This window comes from Stegodyphus dumicola, chromosome 2 (assembly GCF_044657685.1).
Source record: "Stegodyphus dumicola isolate Sdum_Otavi_A_Nest chromosome 2, ASM4465768v1".
Classification (NCBI taxonomy): Eukaryota; Metazoa; Arthropoda; class Arachnida; order Araneae; family Eresidae; genus Stegodyphus; species Stegodyphus dumicola.
Genome location: NC_140769.1, coordinates 14,949,631 through 14,965,090, shown reverse-complemented (window position 1 = coordinate 14,965,090; position 15,460 = coordinate 14,949,631). Strand labels below are relative to the sequence as shown.

At 30.3% G+C, this 15,460-nt stretch overlaps 1 protein-coding gene across 3 annotated transcripts in view; it reads left to right on the top strand.

Annotated features, from left to right (window-relative positions):
* Positions 1-15,460, top strand: part of LOC118182230 (dynein axonemal intermediate chain 2-like) — a 36,164-nt gene that overhangs the window by 11,232 nt on the left and 9,472 nt on the right. For all 3 annotated transcript variants that reach the window (XM_035351556.2, XM_035351555.2, XM_035351554.2), the window contains 5 exons: positions 1,956-2,095; positions 5,116-5,244; positions 10,666-10,845; positions 12,200-12,243; positions 12,324-12,459. In XM_035351556.2, the coding sequence (XP_035207447.1) occupies positions 1,956-2,095; positions 5,116-5,244; positions 10,666-10,845; positions 12,200-12,243; positions 12,324-12,459 (629 nt within the window). The remainder of the gene's footprint in view (positions 1-1,955; positions 2,096-5,115; positions 5,245-10,665; positions 10,846-12,199; positions 12,244-12,323; positions 12,460-15,460) is intronic.

Sequence of the window (15,460 nt, the reverse complement as noted above, 5' to 3'; positions counted from 1 at the left end):
GTATTGCGATTCTTAGTTGAAGAGAATATATCTCAATAAAACAGGCAAAATCGGCAGCCTTGTATTCGGCATAAATTTTGTAAAATCTCGATCAGTTTCGAGGGCAAAACGAGTCCCCTTTCATCAGAATAAAAAAATTTTACCTTTGGTAGCAAAAATCAAGACGCAAGGGAAACATGCCGAAGTGGAAAATAAAACAGGCAAATCGACAACCTTGGTCGATTTATCTGTTTTAATTTCCACTTTGGCATGTTTCTCTTGCGTCTTGAGAATATACTCACCCAGAAATCAAGCGTTGACCAAATATGGTGGAATATTTGGGGATTTATCTCCTTCGTTGCTTCTGGGCATAATGTCATTTGTGCCTATTTAACTAACAGACAAGTCATGAAATCTATAATGTTCTGCTGCAACTACTTGTTTGATAAATCCATATTTACTCTGTATATTCTCTTGTGTATACCTTTTCAGCATATTTCCATATTCCTCCTCTTTTTTGAACTAATTTGATCAATCAAAACCGAGAGAGGAAAATTATGCAAGTCATTGAATTTCTGAAGAACATGGTTATAATTAAAACATAAAGTTCCTACAAAAAGGAAAGTAGTGATGGATAAGCTATTGATAATTATCATAATATTATTTATTTAAAAGAAACTTATATTCCACTAAGAATACTATATAGCAATATTAAAGTTGCAGTATCTGATGGGTTAGGTTTAATTACCTTATAAAGCGTCAGACTCACATGAATGAGTCTTGCTTGCAGTTCCTAAGAGGCACATCAGAGAAACAATGGAGAGGATGGGCAAACAAAAGACCTGTATTTTGAAAGACCAAACACATCAGCAGCAGATTAGGTTCCACTGAGCTGGAATGTTAATAATAAAAGTAAGGTGAAATCACATGTTTGGAAAATTTCTTAAGTGTAAGAACACCTGCCACGTCAGGGTAGCTGAATGAAAAATCTGCACAAAATCATTTTGAATAATAAATGGAAGGGAAAATAAAGGGAATCAAATGCTAACACAAAATTGCAAATACAAATTGAATACACTGAATAAAAATAAAAATAATCAGAGGAGTACAGTTTACCAATACACTAGCCCTCTAATGAAAAACTATATATACAACAGAGGTAGGGAAAAATCATGCAAACATTTTTAAAATTTTTAGACCAAAAAGCTAAAGGAAAAGCACTAAAATGCTAGGATTAAAAATATATGTGAGGAAATAAGGTATTTACAAACATTTGATGCATGGTGCTAATGTACAGTTAACACATAGTAAATTTACATTAAGTAAAAAATAACGCTGATGAGATTAATAACTTTAATTAACTTCTTTGGAGTGCAATAAACAGTAGTATAAATAAGTCTGTCTTTTCTATGCCTTTCAATGTGCTATATTTTTCAAAGAAGCCTTTTCTTCTGAAACACAGTACAATGTTCCACTCTTGATTTTGAAGAAATAAGATTAGTTAGAAAAGGGAGAAGGATATGTGGGTGAATATGGTATTTTAATAAAATAGATTTTATTTGTTTGTTTTGAGAAACACTTATCAAAATCTAGCTTATTAACTGTATGTACATCACTCTAAAAATTTGGGTACTTTATTAAAATTTGGGTAATGTTATTATATTCAGAAATGTATATATGCATGTGTATATGTGTGCATGTATTGCACACATACATGCATGTATGCTTCTCTGAATCCAGTTCCAATAAAAGAAAAGTACCAAAATTTCTTCACTGAACAAACAGAAATTGGAAACTGAATTCACGTAATATTTTGCATTTCATAACTGATATCAGAAGTGTTATATTTATAAGGTATAATTTTTATATATTTCTTATGTGACATATTTTATGTTGTAAGTTTAAAGAAAGAAACTAAATTAGAAATTTAGTGAAGCTTAAGCAATAACAATTTAAAAACAAGTTATTTTTATTAGGTGTCTGGGATGTTAGAGCTGGTGGGCATCCACAACAATTATCACCTTTACAAAAAAGTCATAAAGAAAGTATATCAGATATCAAATGGATCAGTTCAAAAACAGGACTGGAATTTTTTAGTGGATCGACGGATGGAAAAGTAATCATTGTTTTTTTTCTTCTTATTTGTATCCTAAAATGAGTATGATTAAAAGTCTGGATTTAAATTTGTAACTTTCAATACACTACCTGACAGTGAAAATGCACATTAAGACTTTATGGTATAACTATGCAAATTGCAATAAATATGCAACTGAGTAATTTTCGAAAATGATATGGATAGCAAACTTGTCACATGATAAGCTGTTGAGATAAAAGGGAAGGAAATGCCCAGTCAGTTAATAGTTGGTACTCTCTATCACTTGGAAAACCTGTTTTTGAACTGTTTTTCATCTCAGTTGAAGACATATCTGGCAAACGTGATCAATCTGATGTCAATTTTAGCAATCAAGCATTTACCCAAGAGGTTTTGCTTTAAGCCTTTGAACAGCTGGTTTGCCCATCTGTCATATCACAGCTATACCTGCATGTATCTACTATGCAAAAGATTTGGAGAAGATGGACTGTAGAAGAGGGCGTAAATCTTCTTTGGGTTACTGGTACCTCTAGATGGACATCAGCATACTGAACAAACAGAAATTTGTAAGATCAACACTTACAAAGGCATGGAGTTGGCCCAAATGAGAATGACTGTCAATATTATGCAAAATGTGCTTTGGATGCTCCAGTATCAGCATGAACAATTTCTGGACGATTGTTTGAAAGTGGCTGTGCAGTTATGCTGCTCTGTAGAAAGACTGCTATTGACGCAAAACCACTGACGTCAAGAACTGCAGTGGTGTTGGAGCACATCCTCTTGGACAAATAAACACTGCAGAATAATGTACAGCAACATGTCTTGCTTTTGTTTCAAATGGTCGGTCACATTTGCCAAGTAAAAGTCTGGAGGTGACATAGAGATGTAGGTCCAATTGTGATTGTTGAATAACATATTGCTCAATGACACAGCATCATGATTTTGGGCCATGGAAAGCTGATAATTTAGCATTCATATGAAAGGCATTAAGCACTACTGTACTTTCAAATAGTTATAAAATACTGTTTTCCAGGAAGGAAATGTCCCATGACATATACAAACATCAGCAGACAAATTCTTTAGGTTGCACAAATACTTCATATCCTAAAATCTTTTCCAGGTCTCACACCACTCAAGCATTTGTGTAGCATTATTGGTCATCACTGGCCATCATTGGCTCTATCTAGCCCCAGCTAGAGTTGAAGAATGGTTGAAAGCATATGATCATCCATCTCTTTAAGACACTCTTCCCTTACTGATTTGGGTTGCTTTTTGCATTGCTGCAAGAGATGGTTGTACCAAAGAATATGTATTGTTATTAAGAAGGAAAACTTCTCCGCAACAGGAGTGGCTCCGTCCCAACGTAGAAGGAAACAACTGCGCATGCACGAAATATGTGTCGCTATAGCTCGAAGCCGGCGTCAAAGTTCGAAGGTTACGTTTATCAAGAATTCATAAAATGAATAGAGTTTTAAATTTCTTTGAACTTTAAAGGAAAAGAAAACATTTTTTCGCACAAGTAAATTAATTAATGGATTAGTTATTTTAAGCCAAAAAAAAAAAAAAAAAAAAAGTGCGAAAATCCGAGTTTAAATTATCGCGAAAAGTCAAAGAAGAAATGTTTTGTCAATGAACGTTTCTTCTTAACACATGCTCCTCAATTTCCTGTACACATTGCAAAAGAGGAATTTCTCGCCATCAGGTTCTGTCGCCAAATTTCTTGGTGAATTTTCCCTAAGCTTTCCAGTGGTGTAATAGCAAACTGGTTTACATTACATCTGCGGAACCTTTCCTTCTTTACATACACATTCTTTAGGTTGTACTTCCTCCTGATTATCTTGCATGTTTTATTGCTGTACTGCATTATCTTTTTGAAATTAAAATCACTTATTTATGTATGCATCTCTGTCAATTTTCATCACATTCCACTCATTCTTTCATTGTGTTTATTTTTCTTTGTTAGGCTGTGCATGCAGAATGCTAGATGACACAAATGTTGCATTAAAGAATTTTCAAGCAAACTTTTTTGTGGCATGATATTTTGCAGAGAATATCATTTTATACCATAAATGTTATAAATAAAATTGGTTTCAAACATTCTATAATAAGATAATTGAAAATTTTTTGTAACGTACACTATTATTTGCAACTGAAGTAAACTGAATGACAATTATGAAATCTGTATTAATAATGGATAGATTACAAATTCCTGTCTGTGTTTTGTTTTTTGAATTTTCTTCAGAAAGTTGTATGCTTTTCTGATATTAAGCTTGATATACTTTGGATAATTGAATGCACTTTAATATTTCTCATCAAGAAATATGAACTGTATGTTAAACAAAAATAAATAAATCATCTATTGCACAGCATTGTTGGCTTAAAAGTCACAAACAGCTTAACTTCTGCTAAGATCATCCAAAAAATTTCCTGATTTAATGAATTAGATTTTTTTGAAGTTTACCATCCCAATAAAAATTTCTCCACATAGTCAGTGACTTAAATACTAACCTCATTTCTTTTCCTCCACTATAGATGACATTTTTGTCAGCTACTAGTAAATTCTTGAAATGCTGTTGACCTCTTTATTATTTGTACTTAAATTGCAGCCAAAGATGAATGTTCAATAACTGAAAGGGCTTCTGCTAAATTTAAATCTGTAAACTAATGTTGGTTTTCATGTAATGATATTAGGCATTTTTGAAAAGTTTTTTCGTATTTTTTTAATGTAAATACTTATTGTGTTCTTTTTTTTATTAATTCCTTAATGTGACCCCTCCAAAAGAAAAAAAAATCAGAAAGTGATCTTTTTTCTGTCTCTTTTTTTTATTCTTTAACTCTTTCTTTATTTTAACTGAAAAACTATATTAATAATATGCACTGTGGCATTGGTTTCTTCTTGTTATTTTACTTGTTTTTCGAATGAAGATTTTTTTTGGAGGAGATTGTCTTATGATAAAATTTTGGCTTTGATTTTTAAAGAAGTTCTTAAATTTTCAATAATGAATACTTTTGCTTAAAATAATTTATATTATGTATATTTTTAGCTCATTTGTTGGGATGCTAGAAATATATCATCTCCAACTCAAGTAATGTATTTTGACCAAAAACTTGGAGACCAATCAAATGAGAACAAATCATACAGCATCACATGCCTTGAATATGATCCTACACTGGTAAGTTCACTTTCTCAGATTTACATTCCAGCACTCTGTTTATTCTTTTTAACGAGGCTTGTTAATTGCCAAGCGGCTAAAACTGCTGAACACTAGTAGTGTAACCTTGGTTCAAATCCTGCAGAATGGAAATTTTTTAGCTTTCTGTTAAGTGTATATATGAGTCAATTCATTGTTTAGCTGCTAGTTTTTATGGTACATTTTATGAAAACATTTTCAATTTACAATCTTATGTACAAAATTAATTTTTTAAACAAATTTTGCAATTTTTTTGTAAAGTGACCCAAAACTGATCTAATTTAGGAACTTGTTGTCGCTTCAGAATTGGCTAGAAGAGGGGTTCTCAATCGGGGGGAGGGATTTCTCCTTGAATCTTATAGTTTGAGGCAGAATGTGGTCAGCCTTTTGTTTAGATTTAATTTATGAATATAAAACTGCTTTTATTTACATTTTTAACATTATTTTCTGTAATTTTTTTTGTTTAATTTATAGAACACATTTATCTAAATCTAGATAAATGTAAATATCTAAATCTAGATAAATGTATCTATTTATTTTTTGAGTTTGGAGAATGAGGGAGAATGACCACATGAAAAGGGTGCATGAAGAAAAAAATGCTGAGAACCTCTGGACTAAAAATAAGAACTTAAAAAGAATCTTGTATCCATTTTGGTTCTGAGGAAGGATAATTTCAGAATAAGTTGCTTTTCGTGTATATGTTACTGAATGAATCATTTCCTTTCAGCTGGTAATAATCACAATATTAGTTCACGTAAATTTATGTATATTTTCTTACCGTTTGTACTGAGTAACCAAAATTACCTTTTTATTGCTATTATATGAAAAAAATTAAACATTTCTTTGAAAAACATTAATTTAGACTCATTTTTTATGAAAGCTCTGTGTATAATTTTTTATATAAAAACTTCCAACATTTTAAAGCACTAATTTGCTTGTTTTTCTGTCAGCAGAATCATTGATGACAGATCTTAGACACTTTTATCTTTTATTCTGATTTGTATCTAGAAAACTCTTATAAGAAATGATACTTTTAGCAAGTGTGAGGAAAATATGAAGTAGAATAACAGTATTTAGAATTTCATTTTGGAGATTGTATTTTAGCAATTGAGGAGTCTGATGTACTGCGCATTCTTTATGTCTCCTGCTTCAAGAAAACCTAATGACTCTGCCGAGTAAGAACAGCGTATCAAGGAATTGAAACTGTTGAAAATCTCTTTGTAATTTCTTTCAAACTCTGTGAAGTATAAAAAGTTTTCTTGAACTGCAATTATTGACCTAAAATCTTGAGATGTACTGTGGTTTTTCTGCAGTTGGATACATTAAATTTGAGATTTTTAGCAATTTGTTCATTGTTCCAGAAACAATATTTACATATGCTCAGTGCCGTGATGTAATGGAAATTATAAAATCTAAACTTAAATGTAATACAGGCCTCTAATATTTGGTGGCAACAATTTGAAAAATGAACCGACATTTATAGTGAATCAATGAAAAATGCCAAAACGAAATTACAGCCCTTCTGGGCTAATAATTTCGAAATTAGTAGCTCTTTGGGCTAATAACTAGTGTAAAATGTAAAAATAAACAAATCATTGCTAATGTAAATAAGCAGTACAATAAGCTTTTGTTTCCTGTAATTTGTCTTAAAGTGAATTGTATAATTTTGTTAATAAATGCTTGTTGCTTCATAAATTGCATGTGAATATTCTGATGGTTAGTTAAGTGCATAACACTACAGGATTATTTAATGTATATTAATTTTATGTAATAATTATTTGATTATATTTTAATCATATAGCTTTAAATATTCAGTGCTCAACTATAAAGCAAGAATCGGGAAAATATACAGAATCTGGAACTTAAAATAGCATTTGTAGTATTGTTACTTTAATTTTTACTTTTTCTTCTTGACGTTACGTACATATGGGGCTCGTGTGGATTTGGAGTGAATAACAACGACAGCACTTGATGGAATATCGAACCACACTTTATTGTCCAGTATTATCCAAGACAGCTCCAAAATCACATTTACAGTCGTCAAAGAACAACTGTAAACAGGCTGACACAATCTGCGACACAGCCTCCAGGTTATCAGGCTATAACGGTGGAGATAGCTTCACTGCAAGGCACCAGAGTACAGCTCCCTACTCTGCTCGGTCATTCTCGGAACTCCACGTACTCTAGAAATTCTCCACGCTACAACTTGCAATGCACTCAACGATATACTAGAGTACAGCTCCCGACTCCTTGGTTCAGTCGTTCCTGGAGTTCAACACACTCTCTCGACGATGCAGTAACTGCAATACACTAAGAGACTCTTTCGGTGCACTCGACGACCCATTCGGCATTCACAGACCGAATGTGAACTCGATCGACTCCGCACGGACTAACTGACTTACTCTCCGTGTACCAGCAGGGTTTATATAGCCTTTGGCTTGTGTTCAAGAATATGCTGTGCTAAACCAGTAAGAATTCGTTCCAGAAGGTTCTCTATCCGTCCGTGGCATATTGCCAATTTTGTCGCCAAATGGGCGATTCCTCGCCAAATGTGGCAACCCTGCCTTTTTGCCATTCTCTGGCAACCCTAAACCTGCTTTGCGGGGAAGCCATCTTACTGCGCCTGGACATTTCGTAACAATATGTTATTTCAGCTTTTATTTTTAATGTTCTTGCCATTATAGTTTTAGAGATTTGAAACTAATAATGTTTCTCATTTAAAAATTCAAATTCGTGTGCTTATAATATTTTAATTATTATAATATTTTAAGGGGACACATTATCCTTTCAACTCTTTTTTTTTTTTTTTTTTTGGTCACATTTTCAAATTTATTGTGAAACTGTAATTAATATTATATTTTAAAAAATATAAACAAAACTTGAAAAAAAAATTTGTCAAACCAGTTGGTTATAAAACTTACAATTATTTTTAAAAATTTGCTATTATGTTTTTTGACATTAATAATTTTGCTCTAAATAGCTTGTTTGTGTATTCTTTGCAAATCTAAACAAAACTGTGCTTAAAATATTGTATGCTTCTGTTACCAGATTTAATGAAACATTTTGTTGCCATGAATAGAAAGAAAAAAAAGAGAAAGAAAGAAATCTTATCAATTTAAAAGCATTTTCAAAAATAACTTCTGAGGGTGCAGCTTTGAGATCTTCCATATATATTTTAAAAAGTAGCAAAAAAAAAAAAAAAAAAAAAAAAAAAAAAAAAAAAAAAAAAAATTTGATAGTTTGACGATATTATTTAGTATTGTGTCCCCTGAAAGAGCTGTTTGAATGAAATAATATTAGAATTCACTGTATAATGACATGGTTAAAATTTTGTACTTCTTAATTGTGTCTCAGTTGTTTCATTTTTGGGATATGTAGATATGTGAACTCTATTTTAGCCAGCTGACATCATACGTGAGACAAGGGCTTTCAATGAAAAAACTGAGAAAGATATATCAGTATGCTTGAAGGTTCGGAGATTAGTGAAAGTGCAGTGCGATCAATTACGATTACCTAATTGCCCATCACATTTGACTACTTCGAAAACAATCTGCAAAGATCCTGCAACATAAAAGATAGAACTAGAAAAGAAAAATCTTGCTGATGCTATTCAAAGTACCATCACTGAAAACAAAAGTATGATGAAGACAGAGAACTGCTCTGTTTGAATGATTTATGCAATAAAAAAAAGCATGCTACGGCTTTTGGATTTTTGGAACATTTTGAAAATTGAAAATTATGTCTTCATTTTTAATATTGCAGTTGAACCTGTACCTCAAATACAATATTCGATTAACATTAATTATTAAATGTTGGTACAAGTATTTTCTAATAAAGAAAATGTTATTAAATTTGTAACTGAACAAATCTCAATTCTTCTCCAAACTGCAAAACAGTGTAATCCAGATATACTAATTTTTGCTTCTTAATGTTTCTATATATCCCCTCAGTTGTATAAATTTTTGAGACAAAGTAGATACACTTTACCTCCACATCCAAGTACCATTCGTAATATTAATTTAAAGTACAATGTTGATCCGAAACAAGAAAAAATGGATTGCAATTTCTTATTTTACATAAAATAGATATTCAAATTTTTAGATGAAAGTGATAAAAAGGTAGTTTTATTAATAGATGGAATTCATGTAAAATCTTATTTTGATTATAAGGGGAGTAATTTAATGAAAATGGCCTATAACAATTCAGGAGCTGCTTCAAGTGTACATGTATTTATAATTTCAAGTGTATTGTCATCATATATATTAATAATTTCCTCTTTAGATCGGAATAAGGTAAAATTAGCTTCTACTGATAAATAAGTGTGCTGTAGGTTCACTCGCTTTCAGCGGAGGAGAGAAGTTTCTTCGCATTCTTCCTAGTGACATCATGAGAGACCTGGACGGCCTTGTTTCTTGATGGCCATGATAAAAGCCAGTGTCCTTTTTGTAATGTAAATATGAGTAATTTCCCAATTTTTGATGGCATAAAATTTTGTCTCCATGAAGCATCTCACCCCACAGACAACCTTACTGAACTTTGCTATAATCTAATAAATCTCAATTAATCTTTCTGCTCTTGTGATTCATGTGAACATGATGGTACCTATAATAATATATTCCATATGAAAATGCTGCCCCCCAAGTGGCAGACTAGCCTCCTATAGCTATATCAGTGCCTGGCAGATATTGTTTAGCAATCACATCATACTGGTTTTAATCTAAGCATCTTATCTCTCCCTCCTTACCTGCTTTGCTTAATAAAAAAACAAGTGACTGAGCCAGTTCCAAGTGGGCAGCTGTTGGCATTACAGTTCCATTGTATATCTTCCATCATGTTCATTTTGTTGCATAAAAATTGAAGAACTTTCCATTATAGAGGATTACCAGAAAAATGCTGGAATGCAATATTTTCTTGCTTTAACTGAGCTGAAGTTGATTAGCTCTTGTTCTCCCCCCCCCCCAGAGCAAAGAACAATAACAAGAAAAGGAAAGAAAAAGAGATACCAAAATGCATCTTTTTTAGAAACATCCAGGATAGCTTCTAGGATTGACAAAATGATCACAGTAAAACCAAGCCAAAGTCGATAATATCACAGTCACAGTGATATTACTGGTCACAGTGTATCAGTGGCTACCAATTTATATTCGAGTATCAGTTAAATTTTAGTATTGATTATGATGGATAATAATTTTCTACATCTAGTTGAAATTTATTTATTCTGATGCCTTTTTTATACAAATAATAGCACTTTGGTTCTAACAAATATTTTTTTTTATGTTAAAATCTGTTCATAATGTAAGAAAAGCACAGAATGCCAGTTAATGAATTCAAGGTATTCCAGAAATTTTTAGGGAAATCTGTGTTTAAATCAATTAATTTTAAACCTCTTTCTTTACCCATCAGCCTCATCGCTTCATGATGGGTACAGAACAAGGAGTCATGTTGTCTTGCAATCGTAAATTCAAAGAGCCAGCCGAAATGATATCATCCTGCTATTATACACAATCAGGTCCAGTTTTAAGAATAGAGCGAAATGCATTCCTTCCGAAATTATTTGCCTCATGTGATGCTTTTGGAGTAAAAGTAAGTGAAGTCATTTTAAAGTGTATTGAAAAATTATGCTACATTTAAAATTATTTGTTTTTTTAAAGTTTATATCTTGATTATTTTGTGAAAAATCATACTTTTTTTTAAAGATTTCATTTTTAAAAATAAAATTATTTAACACTGTTAAACGATTTCATGTTTATTGAGCTTCATATTTTAGAAATTTTTAAATACATTATAAACTTTTGCTGTGTATACAGGATGTTTACACAGTTTCAGAATGGTTTTTGGGCTTATAGTACCTGGTCCTCTAAGGTTGAGGAAAACTAACAGCCTCTCTAGCTAAAAGCCAGTTAAGGAAAAAGTTAGTTGGTGACTGGCTTTTAGTTAGAAAGGCTGTAAGCTTAGTACGGCAAATTATGAATGCATCGTGAATAATGAATCAATGTAAAAATACAGAGGGTGTTTACACATTTTTAGAATGATTTTGTGATTTTGGATTTCAATAAAGGATTAAAAAAAAAATGTTTTGGGGAAAAACATTTTTGGCAACAGCTTATTTGAAATGAGAAATAATGTTTACTACTTTAAAATTTGACCTTTTTTCAGAATGTCACACATGAACAAGTTGTGGTTAGAAGAATATGTTTTTGTGCTTTCCGAAAAGAAATATTCCTATTCTATTATTTAAAAATTATGCGAAAAACATTCAAATTTTGAAGTGCATAATAAGCAACATTGGAAAGGAAAAAATCCTAAAGCATTTTTTTTTCCATGGAAAGAAGACCTCCAAATGCATATACTATTTTTAATGTTTCTAAAATTAAACTGTTGGTAACAAGTGAAAATTTGCTGATGCAGCAAACAATTTAATTGGAGAGTTTTTAAATACATCTGTAGCAACAATAAATAAAATAATAAACCAAAATTTGCAATTTAAAGAAAAGCTAAAAGCACATAAATTTCATTAGCCTTAGCTGAGGCATGCGAATCAAACGCAGAACAATTTGTAGGACCTTGTATGAAATCTATTTAGTAGGAGATAAATGGAAATACATAGTGATTCTTGATAAAGCATGGGTCTAAATAACTGCAACAAGAAGCATCTATTTGATATCAAAAACGAAGAGCTAAAAATGTATAAATCTGGTTCCATCAATGCAGAAAAAGTTTCAGTGTGGGGTTATGATTATTGCAGATATGTCCTACAATGGGAAATCTAAAATAAGAGCAGCAAAAAGAAATATTAAAATCAATTCAAGGTACTATAAAAAGAAAGTTTTAGTAACAGTCATTCCTGTTCTATTTGATGTTATATTTTTGTTTATTCATAAATATATCTGAAATATATTTGTATTTTTGTCAGCAATTAATTTTTTTATTTATTTAGATATGGTCTGAAGATCTCACTAAATCACCTATGTTAAACTTAATGTAAGTAAAAATTATGAAAATTTGTCTAGCCAAATTCTGTGAAAAATTTCCAACAAATTATTTTATCTTGATATTTTTAGATCTCAAGATGGCTATGTGGCTGATGTAGCATGGAGCACATCACATGCATCATTTTTGTTTGTTTGTAAAACAACTGGCAACTTTGAATTATGGGATATCCTCATAAAGAACCATGAGCCTATCATATCTTTTAAAGTAAGTATAGAATTATTAAAAAGTCTCCCAAAGCATACTGTTAGTACATTTATCATACAGGACACAATTATATTTCTTTACTAGAATATTTTATTAGAAAATGTGAAAGTGTGTCTCATGGATGCAATCAGCTGATCAGTGTTCATGTTTACAAAGTGATAAATGTTGTCATATTTTTTTTTTTTTTTATATTCTGTTTATATTTGAGATGTGAACTGACAAAAGTATCTGACTGATTTGTTCTGGACATCTTTATTTGTAAAAACTGTTTACTGCTTGAAGTTGTAAAAAAGGTCCCAAATTAAAAAAAAAAAAAAAAAAAAAAATTTGCTTTTATGGCATGTTCACAAAATTTATATGAATTGTTAACGCACAAAATACTAGTTCAGTATCTGAAAACATTGGAAAATATCAAAATGTTCAATTTAATTATTCTTTGTTTTGAAGTTGTGGAAAGTTTGAAATGGAATTCTAAGTTTTAAAACTTTTATTTTAGAAAACATTTAAGACCTTAATTTTTTATATTTAAAGCTGAGAACTTTGAGACTTTAGTAATACAAGCCATATGATTTTATGATTTGCATTCTACGAACTATTTGTTATAAATTAAAAAGTATTATGAGATGAATGAGTTTTAAGGCATGAGTTGCCTACTTTAATTATTGTTTACTTTAGTGATTATTCCTAACCTTAGCAGTGACATTACCATCTTGATTAATATGATTCAGAAAGGCAAAGAGAAAAAATGGCAAAGAAAAAAGAAGGGCGAAGAGGGAAAAAAAAATATGCGATATGGATGCCTAGCTGCAGCTGTTGGTATTCCAAAAATAATAATTGCATACTTTCTTATTTAGTAAAAAGAAACACTCCAAACAGAAAATTCAGTAATTACATTTTACTTTAATGGTTCTTCTCTTTTTCTTTCATTTAATTTTTTTTGTTGCCATTCTTAATTACCAAAAAAATTATTGTAAGTTTGACACCAGCTGAAATTATTATATTAAAAATATGCATATGTAGGCAAAATGAAAATATATTAACATTTTTATTTTAAATCACTACAGATGCACTCAGCTGATCAATGTTTATGTTTACAAGTAATCTGTTGGGAAATGAGAGTTATCAAAAACAACCTAAGAGAGATTATGGAGCAGTAAAAAAATTTTAGTTCTCTCTGTAGCACTCAATGAGTTAACATCAACATTGAGCAATAAAAAATGCATGGTTCTCCTCCAGGTACTGAAGAGAGTTAACATCAATATTAACACATCAAAAAAATTATTTGAGAGAGATTTCTGGGGATTGAAAAACAAAGGTTGAATGTTGTACCAGACCCAGGTATGTTGGTTGATTATTTTAATTTGATGCATTATTCAATTTGTTAAGGGGATTAGGAGCTTTACTAGTGAATAATATAAATTAGATGGTTAACCTATGAGAATGTACACTCCATTCTTATACAGAAGATGTCAATAGCAGTAATAATTTTTTTTTTCAAATTATAACTGCCTACTGTGTTTTTTAGAGTATATCTACATAAAATCTATTTTTTGACATTCCATATTCTCAAATAATTATCCACAAATATGAAATGGGTAAAATTATATTTATCATATTTAATATCAAAATAAATGTAAATTATCATACTGAAATAGACAAAATTTAATTAAATGATAATTTTATTATTTTCTCCATTAAAATGTGATTATTACTAGATTATTTAAAATTATTAGATATTTTCCTTTTTCTATACATAAATGTTTAAATGTCGTATATCATCTCACCTTATAATATTTTTGTTAAAATTAATATAAAATTCTGTAAAGTTGAATAATACAAAAAATTAGAGATTAATAAGAAAAAATTCAATTAACATATTAAAGTTCATTCATAACATGATATCAAATTTTGCCACTTTCAAATGAATTGTAACATTTTTACATTTTGTAAAGGGGTGAATTTTTTCATAAGTTTCATTTTGTATTAAAAATGATTACGTTTCATTTTTAGGAAACAAAAATTGAAGATAATAAAACCCAATTTAAAAAAATCTGAATGGGTTTGGAGTGTAAGGATATCTAAAAGGGCTCTTTTAAAAGTTAAATATGGTTTATCAATGAAGATTATTAATAGAGATGGCCCAAGTAGAATAGTGAAACATTTTTTATAAGATATTAGATGTATATGCACTTAAGCTAAAATAGGAACATTATATACCTTCTGTATATTTAAAAAGTGAAAAATATGTAATTATAAACATATTGAATGTTTTTAATTAGATATATTATGAATTAAATGCACTTTTATTTCAATCAATCAGCTTTTTAATCTAAAAGTAAAAAAATAATATTTTTAAGAACCACCTTGTTTTAAATAGTTTAGTTTGTTGATAGACAGATTAAATATGAAAGAATAAGAATATCTTACATATTTCCAAATGGCAGCAGACTCAGATGAAAAGTGAAACAATGTAAACTCGTGTTTTGAGACTAGTAGACCTTTTGGCCTAAAATTTTTGCACACAAGTTTAAGATATTTGAACATACTTGAGTGGTAAATATAACTCCAAAATACTATTTAAAGTAATTATTATCTTAATTAAAAGATCATGACTTTAATGGTAACAACTGAAGAAATGAAGTGATAGCAGATCATGGTTTAGGAGAATTCTGTTTATGGAAAAGTGATCAAATATACCACACACGCATGCTTGTGGGTTAAATATGGATGAATATATAAATTAGATGACTGAAGAATAAAATTTTTAATTTTTTTTTTTCAATTAAGGATAGCATTGTTTTATTTCATAGCCACCTTGAAATCAGAACAAGCACATTTCTGTATTGTATAGACTTTTTACTGTAACCCTTTCCCAGCAGAAAGTTCTGAAGACTACATCTGTTCATTTCATGATAATTTTTACTGCATATTACATTATGTATTTACTCGGTTTGCCAGGAAATGAAGCAGGAGCAATCTATTACTTCCAGGCATGTGATAT